A 19,443-nucleotide genomic window follows, 5' to 3' on the forward strand; every position below is an offset into this window, starting at 1 on the left:
TTTTGTTGAGTGTTTTTAATAAGATGAAGTTGATGAAAATAAATTGCTTTGCAGTTCCTGCTGTGGGTGACAGAAATGCTGGGTCTGTAATTTTCCAAAACTGCACATTTGAAAGCAGTGTGGAGGGTGTTCTATATGCCTGTAACTGCAATCATCTTTGTAATATACGTCCCAGAAAAGGAAAGCAGCTAGCAATTTGAATTTTGGGGGCAAGATGCACTGCTGGTATCCAGCTTCTGCTGGGCACAGTGAGAGAGGGAGCTGTCAAGAGGAATCTTAGGATTGATTCTGTGCCAGGCTTGAGTCTGCCATATTGGATAGTTAGCCACATCTGTCTCTAATGTGAGACAGAGAATGAATTATATAGCAAACCCTCTTATCAGATTGTCTCCTAGCCAAGGCTTAGACAGCAAGGACTGGGACTTGACCATGTGGATACCCCAGTGCCTCTGGTTACTGCATATCAGGTTTCTTCTGAGCATTTCAATGACTTACTCAAAAAATGTAATGTGAATAAACAGTGATCTCCAAGTTACCAAGGTGTACTCAGTAGACAGTCTAGTAACTACTCATCTGTCTTTGAGAGAAGATAAACCACATATTCCAAATGTGATTTTCAAGTTAAGATTTTTCTTTTTTTACTCATTTTAATGAAAGAGGGGAAATTCAGTATTACCATATTTCTTGTAAATGTTTCTATTTTGATAAAAAATGCAGAAAATAAAAAATTCCCTAAAGTTTATAATTTCATTTTGTTGTCCACTTTTTGTACTTTTTTAGTACATATTTAACTGGAAGACAGTATTAATGTCTGTCTTACTGCAGACTTTGCTTTATTTCTGTAAGTCAGGGAAGCACTTTTTCCATATATTAGGTGAGAACTGACACATGGAAGTTGCTCAGGAGCTGATGATTAACCAGGAGCTCAGGTTCCACTTTTGCAACTTCAAGGCTAATGCCATTATCATTAAGGCAGTTTTACTTTCCTCAGAACTGCTTTTAGTCCTTCTTCTGTCCTATCTTTTTGGAAGCATTGAAAACAGTAATAATTAAGACTCCAAATTGATAACAGTCTTCTTCACTTTCCATTTCAAATTCAGAAATTTCCTTGGAGGTTATGCTGCTTGAGGTACAGAAAAGACAGTATTCTGGATTAATTATTTTTCATTGTCCACTCAAATTTGAAGAAGTGGATTAATGCTGGTAGTAAAACTATCCTACTGTAAAGCAGGATTGATGGATCATAGTGCACGTACAGTTCAGCCTGGTCTGCTGTGCTGTTGGAAGGCGGGGACTGAGCAGTGCATTCAAAACTTGGAAAAATAACTAATTCTTGTTTGCAAGTTTTCTGGTGATGTCTTGCAAACAAATTACCAAAGGTGTGAATCCACTGTTCACCTGTACGTTGATGCTTTACACTGATGTTTATACTTGTTATTTCAGATTCTGGGTAAATTATCTCACTCTGTAATTTCTTCATTCTGTATTAAAATAGCATGGACGAAGCAAAAAAAGTGAGGCGATGCTAGGCCCCAAAATCATAATGGAGATGGAAAAAGTTTATGGAGATTTCAAGCAATCCTCTTTCTTAGTCCATATTATATCTGGTTTGTTTTTAAGTGGTTCTGTTGATGGCGTTCCTGCCACTTTCCTGGAAAAACTGTTTCATTCCCACTATTCGGCAACATTTCCAGAGATTTATACTGTTTTCCTCTGCTTGGCTGCCTTTCATTTCCCCAACTTACAGCAAGATGGTCCACCTATGGCAAGTTCTTTCCTTGCAGAAGGTTTTACTTTTTGCTCTATGACTGCCAGGAGTGCAATATGAGGCCTGGAATTTCCTCTATCGCTCTTAGACCCCCTTCGTGCCGTATTTATTCACTCAGTGTCACATTTTTCACATGTGAGTTGCAAGGACAGGAAGCTACTCCAGCAAATAACTGGTGTTCAGCAGCAAAATCTGAATCTTTTATGTAGGTTACACACATGTTGGGTTTTTTTTCCATAATTTACATGGTTCACCTTTTTTTTAATTTACTCTAATTTGTTGACATCTGTCTGATTCTTTCTGAGTGAAGCTTTGCTACAACTGTTTTATGAAAAAACTGCCAGCTTGGTTAAAGGACCTGAGGCTTCCTGGTACACAGTCTTACTCCACTGTAGCTTGAAGAGCTGCTGTGGAACCTTATTCCTGATTATTCTCTTCTTCCCCTCCGGTCTTTTGAGTAACTTTTTGCTTCTTGATTCTCTCTCACTATGATATTAGACGCTGAATCCAACAGTGTCAGGTCTGAAGTTTGCAGGACCCCTGTTAAAAATACTAATCGCTCCTGATTTTAAAATTCTGATTCTCCTCCGCTGTTATTTCTGGAAGTGTTCTCCTTGACCACTATGTAGAAGCGTTGATCTCCTTGACTATAAACAGAAGTGTTTGTGTACAACTGTGTGACTGTGAAGGGGTTGATATGATCACGTACTTACAAAATCCTGGCTTTGTTATTTTCTAGGTATTTGGTGCTAGAACATGTGTCAGGTGGGGAGCTCTTCGACTATCTCGTAAAAAAGGGAAGATTGACACCAAAAGAAGCCAGGAAGTTCTTCCGACAAATCATCTCTGCTTTAGACTTCTGCCATAGTCATTCAATATGGTGAGTACAGCCATTTCCACAGGAGTTACCTGTTACATAAAAGCACATATTTAGGGGATCTTACCTTGATATTTTTACTTTCTGATAAATTACTGATGTTGTAAAGCTCTAAAAGCATTGGGTAAAATACTGATGTATTTTTTAATTCTTGACCATCTATGAGACAATGTACCAGTCACAGATGGACTTTTCATGGAGAAGATTGTCTGTCATTTTTCACTGGAGGAGAATTCATTCACAGGTGATGCTTTAAACAGAAAAACCAAAACTACCAAAGAAAAACAGTTTCATTTCCATAATTTTTGGGACACTTACTAATAATTAAGATTATATACACTATATCAAAATGAATCCCTGAAGAAACCTGGGACAATTGCAAATACAACAGTCATTTTACGGCTTCCTTCATTTTTTGAAAACCTGCTGGCTTTTGGCAACCTTCACTGAGTCCCTTCTGGGCATTTGAGTCACCATTGCCTTTAATTTCCTTTCCAGTAGGGAAGAATTTTCTTATACTTTCTAATTCCATCATATTATTTAACCATCGGGTGTGGTTTAACCTGTGATATCAGGTGATGTTTTAAATTTGACCGATTTCTCCTTCATCTCCAGCAAGTTTAGGTAATTTAAATTATACTGAAATCAAGTTGTTGTAATCAGTCTGAGCACAAGAGTTTCTGTATAGCTGCTGACCCACAACTGCCTGCTCCTTGCTCTCATAAATGCATCTCCTTGCATTTAGATTGGCTGAGGGAGAACATCTACATTATGTCTGCGTGACTGCTTCTCCATAGCCACAGCCAGCCATAGATCCCCAACTCCAGGAGGCCAAGGGCCACAGATAGATATTGCAGTAGCTGGATTTGCATAATCACTGTGTGGTTACTTCTCAGCAGCCTTACAGGGATTTTCTGTACCCCCAGTTCTGTGCTGAAAACTCACAAACCAGATGGCCCCAGCATAAAAGGCTACAGCAAAAATGGATGCTTAAATATTTAACTTGCTTTTTTAGCCCTCCCCCATCATCTCTGATTCATTTCAACAGGAAATAGTAATCAGAAAGAAAGCGTATTTCTAAATGGAAAGAAGATCCTTTCTTGAGGATATATTGAGAAAAGTGTACTGTTAGCAGAAGAGACAGTTCAAAGGTGGTAGATCTGGGTGAGACGGTCCTTAGGACAATGTCTACCTGGTACAGTCAGGGTTACAATAGTCAGAGAAATTCCCAAAAAGGCCAAGAGCAGGTTGCATGCCCTAACTAGAAGATCTAAGTTTACTCTATTGGCAGAGATGTCTGATCAGTTTTATTCTATGAACTCCACAATTTTTCCTCCCCGCTAATCAACTGCACTGAGTGATCCTGACCATTTTAGAACCAGCATACAACCTTGGTAGGTTGCAGAGCTGTTATTTTTTATGTACGCTGGGCAGTGTAACCACTGGTGGATTGCATACATACATGTTTCTGTTTCCTAGTTGGCTTAATACTTAGAAATCCAATCCAAGAAGACTCGAAAATGTTTAAGTACAACTGAAGAGAAATTATTTACTCTTCCAAATGAATATTCTGCAGAAATCTGAATCTCCATTGGGATAGTTTGTACTAAAAAAATGCATATATGCACATACATGCTAGTCCTTTGGGCTTATGATGGATACCTCTTGATCTGGGAGACTTTAACAAACTGAGTGAGGATCATGGTGAGTCTCATGTCAGACAGACAGGCAAGCATCTCTGCAGGTTTAACAATATGTGAAATCTTCAAGGCAGAGTGCCTTTCTCTCTTGAGGAATCCATTTTCCTCTGTTAAACATATTGGATTGTGGGCAGTAGTCTTGCTAATAAGTAAATCCCCTGTCTCCTTGCTAACTCCCACTTGACTAGCATCTAGTTCTGAATAAGTTAGCAGTAAATCATAAGCTCTCCCTCCAGGTCACTCTGAGACTCGTGTGGTCTGTGTTATATTAGATTCTGAGTTGTATTCTAGACAGTTATCAGAAAATCAGAGCATGCATAAATACATATGTGTGCATGCGTGTGAGTATAAAAGTTAATGTGCTTTCCTAAGCAATGAAGCCTGACCTTGTCCTGTCATGGGGCAGTGAAATGACAAATCATCTCATCAACCAGGTTATCCAGTTATGACCACGTTGAAAAATGAAGGCTTCTGCTTTGGTTAATGACTAAATGTGTGTGCTTCTGACGTACTGGCAGAATAGATTGATGGTCTGCTATCCCCAGCCCCATATCATTGTCCCATCTTCTTCCTGTACCTCCCAAAACACTCTGAAATACCTGTGGCTTACTTTCACAGGAGTATGTAACCACAGTCAGCATTCACTGCTCAAAATGCATTGATGCACCAGGATTCCCGAATCAAAGATTCAGGAAGGATTCCCCAATCCTCCCATCAGTAAAAGGCTTTTGCTGCTCCTGTGTGGAGAGATAGCCTCTGTCTGAGAGGTGTTTTCAAACAAGCAGCTGAGAAAAGGAAGTAGAATAGGCGTAGAGCTTGAGTCTGTTTGTGTGTTGTTTTAAAAATGTATGTGCTTTCTGTTCTTGTTCTATTTACTGGAGACAATGGGGGAATATTTGATGTACCTCACTCTGTGGTGCAGTTACTTATGGGGTTTTTATGATATAGGTTGTCCACGGGAGAATGCTTATAGATAACCCACTGTAGGGTCCTCTGAGGACTTCTGTGTGTACATAGCACTGTGCCAGGCTAGGGACCCACAGGCAACCGTGCAGCAAACTGAGCACCATGCAGAGGTATCTCGTGGGATCCTGTGTTACCTTGCTGCTTTGCCTGAGCTGGCAAGCCAAGCAGTTAGCTCAGTGATGCAGCATTATTGCTTCTACTTCAGCTCTCCCTCTGTGCTTGCTCTGAGGGCTCTGCGCTGCTCTGCAGTGCCTGGAGCAGACGCACTCGGCAGCAGTGCAAGAAATGGCAGAGGAACTTGAGGTTCCTCAGACATCAGTTTAAGACCATCCAAGCCTGGGAAGTTTTCTTTGGACAGAGGTGATGATGATTGGGTTTTTTCCTAAGCTGCCATTCACCTAATACTGGGTGTCCACTTTCCTGAATTCAGGGCCTTTAAGATACCTCTGCTGGGTGCCCCAAATCAATAGTCCCTTTTGAATGTCCTGCCTCCCTACTCTGGGAGAGCTCTCGGCTAATTCAGCGCCGACTGAATTTTCTGTCGGAAAGAATGTGGGAGCACGTATTGGGGTCGGTCACAAATCCTTGGTTTCCTCGGGAAGAGCCTCTTTGATGTCGGTGTTGGGGATGCTGCAGCGGCAGCCGCGGGTGGGAGCGGAGGGAGGGCTGGCGGGAGCCGCATTGGCTGGGCGTGACATCACCGGCGGCAGCGGGGATTGGCGCCGCGCATCCTCCCGGCCCTGGGCTCCGGCTTTGGTCGGGCTCATATTCGGTGTCTGCATCTCACAAGCTGACAAATAAAAATATGATTACAGAAAATGCCCCGTGGCAAACCTTATTATGGCTTCAGAGGTAACAGATAATGCCAATTACTGCGCAGGGCAGTGGTGACATTGAGAGGAAATCCCCTGCGGTAATGAGCAGTGAGATGATTATTTCATTTTATTTTTATTTTGGTTGCGTTTCATTTTGTGGTTTTTGGTTTTTTTCCCTGAGCATACACAAGAGGGGTTAAGGCAGGTTCTTTATGAATATTGATAAATGACAATTATGAGGGCCCTTTCTCCTTTCATTGCCTGGGGCTGTGCTTGTTCGAGCACACACAAGGAAGGCTCTTGCTGAAGTGTGTCTATGTGTGCATGCGTAGGCATGGGGGTGTGTGACTTAAAGGGCTGAGGCAATGAATAAGAGCTTTGTTTGACTTTGTCTTGTGTTCTTCCCCTTAGTGCAGAGGGGGAAAGGCTCCTCATAAAATAACACATTCACAGCAGTAGTGCCAAAATCTCTGGTATATTCCTGCAGGCAGAAGCTGCAGAGCACTGTCAGTAAGGAAAGCATCCTTTTAGGGACAAATCTGGGGTGTCTCTGAGAAACACAGAAAGCTGAAGAATGCCAGGTGCCATGTTCTGTCAGATAGTGCCACCCTCCTCATGACTCCTGCTCTGCCTTACTTCATAAGGAGCCTGCTGTGGTGTTCTGCAGGGAGGTTCTGTCAAATGCTGAATACTGCAGCAGTTAGACAGTTTGAAATCATGACTCAAGGCCTCCAAATGTGAAATTGGTCTAGAAATTGTGGAATTTAATAAGGTTGGTTGCTGTTCTGGATTTTTTTCTGGTCCTTGAGTCTTTAGGTTTTCAAGTTCTCTTTCAGGCTATCAGAAGTGAGAAGGGTATGTTTTCCCCCTGTTGAGAGCTGATATTCACCAATCATTACCTGAATCCAGGAGTTTCAGATCTGTGATCAAGACTCACAGTAAAACAGTGAGGAATTTTCAGATAACCCTTGTACAGGAAACCGGAGAAAACCCATCAAGTGTAGCAGCTGCAGTGCCAAAGGCAAAGTTACCAGCTCAGCTAAAGTCAGAGAACATGTATTTTTGTAAGTTTACTTCTTTATATAAGCCACTGGAGACTCAAAAATAGCATAGTCTTATTGTAAGCATAGCCAGGTAAGATTCTCTGGCAAGTACAGCAGTAGTGATCAGACCTGACCAGTTGTTCTGGCTTTGAAATGCATGACTATATGTTTTGAGGAGAGGTTGGTAGGGAGAAACAATACATTTTAATAGATTAATGAAAATAATTGTTAAAAAAGCAAGCAATGTTTTATGCATACAAATCCTTCCCCAGGATTCCTGATATGTTTATAGATGTTGTCCCTTTTCCTAGCTATAGTTATATTTACTTGCTCTGCAGAATTCTGTGAAAACTTACTAAATTTGAACATAGCAACCATGGCTGTAAACAAAGATTCTTCTGTAGGTAGATACAAGTTACGTGTTTGGATCTGATTTGCAGAAGCAGGAGAAAATAAGATTAAAGGCTTTTTCTGTTCATGAAATTTAAAATAATGCTTCTCATACTATTAACTGTTACTGATAAATTATCTGCATCACATCAGGCACTTTAAGAGGCATAGTGCAGAACAATTATTCTGTGGTCTGGCCCTACTGGGAGTTTGGGGTCAGTAAGAAAAGCATTTGCGAAGTAACCACCAATTTGATTAGTACAAATGACCTGCAACTACTCCAATTAAGAGGTTTCTTGGGTTAGAAATCTGTGACCTACAATGAGTTGTCATAGAAACCAATATGAACATTTCAGCTCAAAAATCACTTCAAAATAATGGCTTAGTTCATCATCTCATACCAGGTGACATAGCTCCTCTGAATCCAAAATCTAGAGTCTGTCCCTACACTAAAATTCTTCTGCCAGCCCTGGGTGACAGTAGACTGTTTTACTTCTGTTTTTTATGTATACTGCAGTTGCTTCAGTACAGACATTCAGTACGGGGATATTCCCAGAGCAGGAGGATGGACTAGAATGGCAACAGAGGGAACTGTGGGAGCTGTCTGAATAGCATCTCTGGCAGTAACTAGAAAGCAGGCATGACCAGTGTGTAAGTGGGAAACTGGAACATGTTAATGCATATATGTGCCTTTCATTTTCTATGCACCATCTCCAAGAATGGTGCATTTCCATGGGACAATTTTTTCAGAGCTCTCTTGTATCTATCTTATGCTGCAAGGAAATTGTAAAGCCTTTGTTGTGTCTTTTAAAAGGGGGATGTTGCAGAGAGTCTGACAGTGGGTGCTTCCCCTGTCATGGCTTGTTTAGTGGCTCCCTTTCTTTCATTCACTTTCCCTTCAGAAGCCTGCTGGATGCCTGCTCCTGAGGCCATCCTCTTGTGCTCTTTTCTTGGTTGAGAAGCTCTGGGAGTCTGTGGCCACTATAGATCAGGCTTACATTGATTTCTTTTGCAGTGCTGCATTTCTCAGTCATATTCTTTCTCAGCATATGCAAGGCTCAATTGGAGAGTTTGCTGTGTTTGTCAGTACAGAAGCTGCTTTCTTCTGGTTTTCCAGCCATGTGATAAAGCTCCTACAGCTTTAGAGCCTTTAGAACAACAAAAGGGTAACGAGTCTTCTGTTCACCTGCAGAGAGAGGAGTTGATGCGGTCATATAAGACACAGAGAGCCAGAGAGATCAGCTGGAATGGGACCAAATTAAATGCATTTACTCTGCACTGTTCCATTAATGCCAAGTAATTACCACATACAGTGGGATTTTTGTTTTGTTTTGTTTTGTTTCATTTTGGCACAAGAGAATTCTTTTCAAATGTGAATGCATTAGGCAGTCCACGCTGCTGGGCTCTTAGGTAAATTATAACAAGCCTTCCCTATTCCCATATGTTCCTCTCCCTTCCCCTTGGCATTTGGAAAGCTGGCAATACAAAGATGGGAAATGCAAATGCAGAGAGCAAGTCTCTTTCCCAGTGGCAGTGATGCTGGTTCTGCCACTCTGGTGCAAACTCTTGGCCTGACTTCTATCCCCAGGATGCTTCCTCGGCAAATTCAGAGCAGTCCGAAGATGGATATCAGAGAAATGTTCCAGCTAGAAGAAAATTTTCATTGGGGCATGCAGTTCTCTTGTGTTTGAATGTGCAAGTACTGTCTAATCCCACTGGCACCCTGATCTCTGAGAACGGTACTGCCAAAATACAAAAAACATGCTCAGGCTGCCATGAAATTCCTATGCTAACCATCCATACTGGACATTAGGGACTGTGTTGAAAGAAGGATGGAGAAGGGTCAGAGAGATACAAAACTGCTGTATATGACAGTTCTTGTATTTTGGGGCCCAGGCAGCAATAAATGTAATGATTCTCAACGGAGTCCACACTGTCCTCTCTTCTCAGTGAAGTTAATATTTCTATAGTGAAGGGCTGATAATTTTCTTGGCTTTATTTTGATGAGTGTCTGGAGGAAAAGAAAGAAAAGCACCTTAAGGTCTGTTGGTACTCCAGTTTTTTTTTCACATATACTATCTCACCACAAGTCCCCCAATCCCAACTTAAAGCTTTCAAAATGCTTGCTGGGAGGTGGGTCAGCACCTCTTCTTAAAGACCTCCATCAGCCCATGTAGCCTGGTCATTCATGGAAAAACCTTCCGCAGCACAGTGAGGTGAAGCTTACTCCATGTTTGGAATGTGGATAGTGGCACCTCCTTTTTCCTCTCTTTCTTGGAATGGCTCTCAAAAAAACCCCTACAATATGTATGCCACTCTACAGGAACGTCATTTTCCCACTTGATTCTCCCTAAAACTGTGTTGTGGATCCCAGCTGATGGGAAGACAGGATGAGATGGGAAGGAGACTCCTTTGCACTAGTGAATATTGTACTCATTTCCAAAGGCATCATCCCTTCCCTTTCACTGTCTCTCAGTGGTCTGGGAGTGAATCTGGTTCAAGATTCACATAAATTGTGTTCCAACCAGGGCCTGTGGCAGATCTGCCAAGGCTGGAAGCTTTGAATCATGGAAGGGGAGCTTTTTTGCATTTCCTTTAGCTGCACTGTTTTCCTGAAATAAGATGTTTTGTTGTGAGCATGCATCTATGGCTGGAGAAACTCTTGTGGATGTCCTGTGCTTAGGTCGTGCTCCACCTTGGTGATTCCTACATGTTTTCTCTCTTCTCTCTAAATAAGCTGCACAATTTTAGGATAAGTGAAACATTCAGTTTTTAGATACAAAAGTCACATGTCAGCAGTATGCCTGCTACAGACTGAATATATATATATATATATATGAATCATATCAGATCATGCAGTACTCAAACAGTGGAACAGGCACAGGCAGCAGCACCCTCAACTTCTATAGCCTGTATCAGTTCAGCAGTCAGACAGGAGCAGTTGCCAACACTGAAAAATAACTATAGTCACTGAAAAACTATGCATGGTAGAAGGGGACACACTGAGCTTGAGCTGTGGGGAGATTTCTTGTTTCATAGCATCAAATGAGCACAGCGTTCACTTTACAGAGAGCTGTTACTGGTCCCTGACCACTGGTCCTCAAACAGGGAAAATTCAGCACATTGCCCCAGTTGGATAAGGTCTCCCCAGTACCCCATCAGTGAAAGCAGTTGTAAGATGAGAACTGTCCAGGATGTATGCTGGAGGAAAGTTTAAATCACGCATTACTATCTCATTAGTGTCCAACTTTCCTAGCTTGCCTTAGAACTGTGGACTCTTCACTCCATTTCACTGCTGGAGCTGGAATATATTAAACTTTGGCATATGTTGATGATCTTGCCTTTGTCCAGGACTGCTGTCCTTGATGATGACGTTCAGGGGTTCTTTTCCTGACCATTAGCTGGTCATTCACTGACTCTGAAACCTTTCCTTGTCATGCATCTCCTGCATTTTTTGTCAACCAGTTATGCCTATCTTGATAGTTTAAAGCTAATACATCTTCTGTCTCCAATTACCTCAAAGCTGGGATTTCTGTGAGAAAGATAGATTTGATAAAGCACTTTTGGGATTTTCAGTTGAAAATATGCACAAATCTGAATGATGATGCTCCATTATCTACAGGATAGTTTGCCCATGGTTAACAAAACCATTTTAACATGCAGAGTTTATCATGTTTATACAAGATTGGAGACTAAATTTTAAAAAGTGAGAGGGAAGGAGTCATAGGTCTCAGTGATAAGGTAAATGACCAGTAACTGTTTTGAATGTGCACTGTTTTGTTGGAAGTCTCCTTTGGAAATAATTGTTACAGTCCCCAGGTGTCCTATTACAGTGTGCTCTGGTTTTACATAGAACTGACCTGCATTATTTACAAGTTGTCTCTAACTGATCATTCCACACGTCTCTGCGTATCAGAGGATCTAATTTCCAAGGTATTGTCATGCTGCTCATGTTTCTCTGAGAGGGTAGTGACTGTCCTTCTTTACACTGGTATAGAGGTAGAATTACACTTGCATGCATGAGGAATGCTAGAGGAATGTCTTTAGGAAATGCAGTGAAGATAAGGCTGCCTTCCATGATGGGTGTCACTTGACTATTCTGACACTGAGTTGTTTTGGATCAGAGTAACTGCTTCTACTGAATCATTGTTGCAAATGAATGTAACCTGACACTTGGACGTGTTGTTGGCTGTTCCCTTTCCCACAGGTTTGTGTTCTGACCAGCCACCAAAGCTGGCCTGTTCTGCCTGTTCAGGTGCTCCCGTTTGGACCTTTTATTAGCAAGACATCAAAGACTGATTTTGCCTTCTTGTAAGCAAAAGCAAGAAAAGAGCTTTTTCTTTGGTCTGCCCAAAATGCTTCCCTCATCTCTGTGACTTTTCAAGAGTTGCAAATAAAAAGAAACAAAAAACAAAGTCGTTACAAATTTTGTGCAAGATCTTTGGATATAAAATCAAGTGAATGTAATAGTTGTTCAAAAGCACCCGAGTACTAAAAAGCAGACATGGGAGCACAGTGGTGTTGACTGTGACTAATGGAGATTAATAAATTAGTCAATATATGATACTTGTGATTTAGAGCCATCCTGAAGACTGTGGCTGCCTGACTCTTCTCGTGTTGCCAAATAATAAGAGAATGGAGCTTTGATGGAAGGGAGGGAATCCTCTCTTTTCCTTCCCACCACTGACACCCTCAGTTATAAGCAGTGCTGTGTTGAAGGGGGTTCTCCATCAAAACTAATTACCCAAAATTATTTCAAAGCCATATGCCTATGCAAACAACTCCCAATAAGGGCTTTTTGCAGTAGCATTTACATCAATAATGTTTTTTCTCTAGATATCACACATTTTGTTTCATGTTGTTGACAGAATATATTGATAGTGTTGCCTCCTACCTTAAAGAGCTGGCATATTACAGAGTATATCAGCCCTAAATCCAAGCTGGAATTCTCCTCCCACCTATTTCCCTCGATTTCTCCCTCATACTATGTTGGTATCACTGGAAGTTGAAGATGTTCATTTCCTGTCAGGGCACTGCAGGCATTGCATTCATCAGGAGTGGGCATCTGGGATACAGTCTAGAATACTGCAAAGATTGGATCTTGAATATGTGTGTTCTCTTGGAACCAGAAATAAAATTAAATCAACTAAAATATAACAGGTTGGATGCTATTCTGGATAAAAAACAAGTTTCAGAGTGGGAAAGCTGTTGTGGATAATTTAACTCACATTCTGATCCTCTCTTTACAGCCACAGGGACTTAAAACCAGAAAACCTACTGCTGGATGAAAAGAACAATATTCGGATAGCAGACTTCGGGATGGCATCGCTGCAGGTTGGGGACAGCTTGTTAGAAACCAGTTGTGGGTGAGTGTCTCAAAGCATATTGCAAAAATGAGTGACAGATTCCAGACACAGAAGTTGTCTATAGTAAGGGTCACTAAAGACCTGCAGACCTACGCACTACATTGGTATTTCCCAGCAAGATAATAAGTTTATATATGCATGTAGTGTATCAGATAGCTAAAAGAAGGAGGCTTAAGTGCTGTACAGTGAAAAGCAGGCCACTGTAGGTGTCATATATGGATATAAAAATTAAGGCTTTCAGGTTTGGATTCATCTGCATGTGCTGATATATGTTTGCATTTACTGACCATGTAGTTTTTGATAACTTACTATTGTAAGAAGAGGCTTTGAAAATATTAGGGAGTGAAAAAATAAATTAGTCTAGAGGTTCTTAAATGGAACTTGCGTGTCCTGATTAGACTGACTGCTTGCATGCAACTCTTCCTGTTCATGCTCCACACTGCTTTGTTTCAGCTGACATGCAGGACTGAGGGGGAGGAAGCAGGGTCCTTTGCAATTACAAGCAGGGTATGAATAAACATACAAAGGAGACTGCTTGGAGGAATATTGTAGGGGCAATCTAAAGACATTTCCGTGGCAATTCAGTTGCCAGCAAGAGCTTTGTAGGACTTTCCAAGGGAGCTGGCAGTAAGCCCCGACAGCTGAGCAAAGCCCGAGTGCCTGGCTAGGGACAGGACATGCTCTTCAGGGGAAGGCCCTCTCATCACCATTGTCCCTAGGGGCACCACTGGACTGTGTCCCACCCCCTCCCAGTGCTGTGGCATGGTGTCCTGTTGTCTGTGCAGGGGCTGAAGCAATGAACTGTAGCAAGGGCAGCACCTGCATCGAGCTGCTGCAGCCTGGCACCACTATGTCAGCTTTTAGCTGTGTCTGAATTTGTTATAACAGCAAGCTCAGCAACTAGACAGTACCAGCAGATTTCCACTTCCTGCCATACAAAACTGACTATTGACAGGAAGCTGAACATGAGCCAGCAGTGTGCCCAGGTGGCCAAGAAGGCCAATGGCATCCTGGCCTGTATCAGGAACAGTGTGGCCAGCAGGACCAGGGAAGTGATTCTTCCCCTGTACTCAGTACTGGTGAGGCCACACCTTGAGTACTGTGTCCAGTTCTGGGCCCCTCAGTTCAGGAAAGATGTTGAGGTGCTGGAGCAGGTCCAGAGAAGAGCAACGAGGCTGGTGAAGGGACTCGAGCAAAGTCTTATGATGAGAGGCTGAGGGAGCTGGGGCTGTTTAGCCTGGAGAAGAGGAGGCTCAGGGAAGACCTCATCACTCTCTACAACTCTCTGAAAGGAGGTTGTAGTCAGGTAGGGGTTGGTCTCTTCTCCCAGGCAACTATCAGTAAGACAAGAGGGCATGGTCTTAAGTTCTGCCAGGGGAGGTTTAGGTTGGATATTAGGAAGAAATTCTTTACAGTGAGAGTAATCAGGCACTGGAATGGGCTGCCCAGGGAAGTGGTGGATCCTCCATCCCTGGAGGTTTTTCAGATGAGACTGGATGTGGCACTTAGTGCCATGGTCTAGTAACCATGGTGGTAGTGGATTAAGGGTTGGACTTGATGATCTCAGAGGTCCTTTCCTACCTGGCTGATTCTATGATTCTGTTACTCTTTTTGGCCCTCGGTAGTCTGAATCTGATGAGTTCAGCCCTATCCTCAGCTGATTACAGTCCATGCTTTTTCAGTCCGTGCTCTAGGCCAAGGCAGTTTGGAGTAGACATGGAACCATTGGGGTTCCCTCTACAGCTCAGCCACTGCCTCTCAGTCCTAGGCCATATGGCCCTGCTTTCCAAGTCATGAATAATGGATAGCAAAATTATATGAAGTTCATGGTATGATAGAATGCTGGTTGATGAGTATACTGGGACCCACCCATTTTCTCCTGTCCATGTTTAATCAAGATTTGAGCTCCTAGCAACACAGATGAAAAACAAGGAGCTGTGATGGCAAGGCTCACAATGTCCCACACCTGGATCAGGGAAACACCCAGTATCTTCAATACAGGCTGAGAGATGAAGGAATTCAGAGCAGTCCTGCTGAGAAGGACTTGGGGGTACTGACGGATGAAAGGCTGGACATGACCCAGCGAAGTGCACTTGCAGCCCAGAAAGCCAACCCTGCCCTGGGCTGCATCAAAAGAATCATAGCCAGCAGGTCAAGGGAGGTGATGCTACCCCTCTACTCTGCACTGGTGGGACCCCACCTGGAGCACTGGATCCAGCTTTGCAGGGTCCTCAGCACAAGAAGGATGTCAACCTGTTAGAACAGCTCCAGAGGAGGCCACAAAGATGATTGAAGGACTGTAACACTTCTCCTATGAGGACAGACTGAGAGAGTTGGGATTGTTCAGCCTGGAGAAGAGAAGGCTCCAGGGAGACCTTGTTGCCACCTTTCAGTACTGGAAGGGAGCTGTCCTATAAAAAAGATGGGGACAGGCTTTTTAGCAGGACCTATTGTGATAGGATGAAGGTTTTGAACTACAAGAGTGTCACTACAGATTAGATATAAGGAAGAAGTTTTTTTTCATTGAGGGTTGTAAAATACTGAAACAGGTTTCCCAGAGTGGTGGTGGGTGCCCTGTCCATGGAAATATTAAAGATCAGGTTAGATGGGGCTCTGGAATGAAGTCCTCCCTGCAGTTACGACAAAGCCTCTATCCTCTTTAGATAAAATTGTTCCCTTTCCCAACCCAGTCTCAGTTGCCCTGTAGGATTTTTCAAACTCCTTGGGAACCTCTCGGTAGGGTTCCTGTTCTTTTTAGCACCAAGCTCTGTCATCCAGATCTGGAGTCTCAAAGGGAGACTTCCTTCCCATAAGCTGTGCTGGAATTCAAACCTCCATGCTTCAAGCAGATCCAGCCCCCACATTGTGGCCTTAAAATAAGCTAATAAAGAAATCAATGGAACGGAAGAGATGTGCCTGTAATAAACAGAACACAGCAGCAATGCTATGATCTCCTGCCTTGCAGATGCATTTTAAGTGTGTTGCCAATCACTAGGCCTCCGTGTGAGCTATTACACCACTTCATTAATTCTCCTGGCATGGAGCCCAGCATGGCTGATACTGGTGTCTTGTGATCTCTCTGGTTTGGGGGGTGAAGGGAGGGAGGAAGGAAGGAAGGAATATATAAAAAAATGCCACACTGTTCACAGAGAAAGGTAATCCAGTTATGACTCCCTTTCCCTTGGAGCACACACAGTAACCAACCTTAGAGATTTTCAAGGCAACAGTTTTACCTACCCTTGTAGTTGGTGCTTTCAGCCAGCATGAAAAGGAACAAAATAGACTGAAACATGGCTGAGATACTGAGCTGTAATGAGCTCCATGCACCCAGAAGTTAATTTGGAGAATGGCTTTATCTGTACTGTGAACATTGATAATGAGATGAAACTGTAACGTTTCCATTGAAAGTCATGCAAGGAGTCTCCAGGTATTTCTGTCAGTCAGAGTGGGAGGCTCAGATGGGGTTGAGCCGTGTGGTACAGCTAACTTTGTCAGTTCAGCAGAGTGATTAGACAGCAGTCAAAAATTCTTTGCTGTCGTGAGTGAACTGCTAAGTTTAGTCTAAAGTTTGGGTAGTCTTCAGGTCACCACAGAGCCTTGACTGGCCTCATGAAGAGTAGCCTCATGTAGCCTGAAGTATGATGTATTGCATACCTCAGAGTCACTGTTTTCTGGGAGTTAGTCCTTAGGTCTACATGGTTTTCTGTAGCACTGATGACGACCTGGAGAAAACCATAATAGTTCAATCCAGTTGTGTTTGTATAGGAGAGAGAGGTAAGGATGGACTTGCTGTTTCATTGACATAATTTCTCACTTAATGGACAGCTCATTGGGCCTTGATTGTAATGAATCCCCATTGCTGGAAATGTATATTGAGAAAATCTTGCATATACACAGCACAAAGGAATAAGCCATCGTTTCAAATTTCGACCCTCAAGGGGAAAGGGAGATGTGTGTAGGGTCTGCAGGACTTATTCTGCTTATGGCAGAAATTGCACAGCAAGGCAGTCTTATGGAGAGATGGTTCTTGAAATGCTAAAATAACAAAGTGAGTCTCTGCATTCCTTCAGGAGCAGGGAAGGCCTGTCAGCTAACAGCAGACAATGAAGGAAGAGAAAGATGTGATAGGCTGCTGCTTCTATTATTATAGATCTCTTCAGCTCTTCTCCCTCTTTACCCATTCAGGCAGTGGCATGCAGAGACTCCCCTGCCTCTTTCACAGCAATTCTTCTGATGTGCTGCCTCGTAGTGTTTCGGAGTAGTAGAGGTTGTCCAATCCACCCTGAATTGTCACTAGGCAAGAAGAGTGAGTGCTTTATGGTTAAACCTCAGGATTGAGACCCAGGTTATTTGAGCTTGATTTCTGTTTCTGCTGAAGGCATTCACAGTCTAGGACAAGATGCATTGCCTTTCCCTGCTTCAGTTCTCCCTTTTAGCAAATCACTGAAGTGACTAAGTTGCTCTGAACATAAAATGTGGTGATTTCTGTAGGAGTCTTGGAAAAGTAGGAAGGGTTGGTGCATTCCCTAGATGATGTTCCGTTTTTTTGAACTGAGGGCTTATGGCTAAAATGAAGGATTGAAGGAGGACACTGTTGCACTACAATTCCTTGGAGTTTGTAAAGATCCTTCCTAGTTCACCATTTACAGAAGCCTAGCAAAGTAAGTTTTTGCCATCTCTTAATTCCACTCTTTACAGCTTCAAAACGCTACTGGATGGAGATGGGTGAAAGCCGCTGGGTGACAGAGAACCCGCAGCAGTGCTGGTCTCTGTACTGCCTGTGTCCCAGTCTCTCTGTCTCAACCAAGAGCTAGGACAGAGCTGGCTTGTAAAGGTAGCTCACCCCAGCACCAGACCCGACCTCTGCAGAGGCAGTCAGGCTGACACCACTGTTGGCAGCCCCCCAGTTAGCTGACTGTGTACAACAGTTCTCCCATCTATCTGATGTCTCCAAAGAAAACCTCGGCCTGATTCAGAGAGCCAAGTGCATGTGGGAAGAGCGATGCTGACTATGATTTTATTGTGAGTGAGAGGAAAGCCTTGCGGCTGCTGGTGGCATAATAGAGGAGAACAGCAACTTCCAACTGCAGCATAGTCAATTCTTCTGCTCTCAGCTCTCCCTAGCAATTCCTGGCAACACTTTGCTGACCCATAGATTGCCTGAATCTATCAAAAACAACCCCACGTATACTCATTAGGACTGATTACTGTCTCTTTTTGAGCTCATGGTATTTGTAACAACCAATGCACTGTGTGTTTGTTAGAAATGCTAGCAGAGATCATCTAGCTCCTGGTTCTCTCACATCTGTATTTGGTGTATCAGCGCACCTGTGGTGAGCAGATAATTCAGGGGAGCAGCACACCTCAGTGTCCAAGCACCATTTCTGATTTTAATGACAAGTTACCCCTTATAATAAACATGTACATATGTCTAAAACATATGAAAGTGTCCTACATCCAGTTATTGGTAGGGTTGCAAATTTAAGCTCTTGAATTTGGAATCGCCAGAATTAGTACCTTTTTACCCCATCTCATCAAGAGCTTGCATACTCAGCACTCCATTCCCATCTCTTTCTTGATTTGTACTCTAGTCTTGCTGACTTCTCCCAGTCATTTCTACTCCATATTGTGCTCTTTTTCTCTTTTTCACTAGATTCCAGCTCTAGCTTCCCTTACCTGGTTGTTCCATTCAGTTGCTGTGAGTTCTAGATCTACTTTGCTAGTTTTGCACTCAGTTTGTTTTAAAGTTCGGTACCTTGTGATAAGCCCAGCCAGAGCAGCTCACAGTATCAGTTTCAGATAAAAAAAATATTCTGTGAAGTGTTACCAGTACAGGTAGAATTTTGATCCTGATCCTCTCTGATCCTCTAGAGCATTTCTGCTAGTAAATGCCAACTTCAGTTTTCTTGAGGCAGTTTGAATAAATTTTTCTAGAGAATGCAAATAATTACTCAAATTTTCCCTTTGCAGTCAAGGATACTAGAATTTATTTTTTTTATGTGAAGAAAACGTTTAATTTAAATTTGATAGTGGAAATGCTTCAGCCCATACATAACATGCAGGTACACAGAAACATGAAACCAGTCTGAGACAGATGTAAAACAAGGAAAATTGTTGTTAAATTGATAGTAAATGGTAAGGAATTGAAAATGAGGATTACCAAGGGAAATATCAGACAACCTGATTAGTAATTATTGGTACCAGCCTCACCTATAATATATCCCAAGGTGTGTTAAAAGAGATTTAAGTCTTCAAAATCAATCCCTGAAAATTTAATATGTGCTTTTCTTCAGCTGGCAGTATAACATTAACTTTAACCAGTGCATATTAGGATATACCCATTAATTACAAGTTTGTATAGGCTTTTTCCAACAAGTCTTTGCCTCATTTGATGATTGGATGGTATGTTTTCTTGAGTAAACAGCTGTCTAATGTTTGGGTTTTCCTCATCATTCATTTATGGATCCATGTATAACTTCTGCTCACTGTATTCAAGCCTTGCTATGAATGCTAAGTAG

General features: G+C 42.5%; 1 protein-coding gene across 16 annotated transcripts in view; it reads left to right on the forward strand.

The window, feature by feature from the left end:
• BRSK2 (BR serine/threonine kinase 2) overlaps positions 1 to 19,443 on the forward strand; it is a 316,315-nt gene that overhangs the window by 218,984 nt on the left and 77,888 nt on the right. For all 16 annotated transcript variants that reach the window (XM_051804062.1, XM_051804054.1, XM_051804059.1 and 13 more), the window contains exons 4-5: positions 2,508 to 2,648; positions 12,809 to 12,925. In XM_051804062.1, the coding sequence (XP_051660022.1) occupies positions 2,508 to 2,648; positions 12,809 to 12,925 (258 nt within the window). The remainder of the gene's footprint in view (positions 1 to 2,507; positions 2,649 to 12,808; positions 12,926 to 19,443) is intronic.

Source organism: Manacus candei, unplaced genomic scaffold (genome assembly GCF_025592945.1).
Source record: "Manacus candei isolate 608988 ecotype Guabito, Panama unplaced genomic scaffold, ASM2559294v1 h1tg000060l, whole genome shotgun sequence".
Taxonomy (NCBI): domain Eukaryota; kingdom Metazoa; phylum Chordata; class Aves; order Passeriformes; family Pipridae; genus Manacus; species Manacus candei.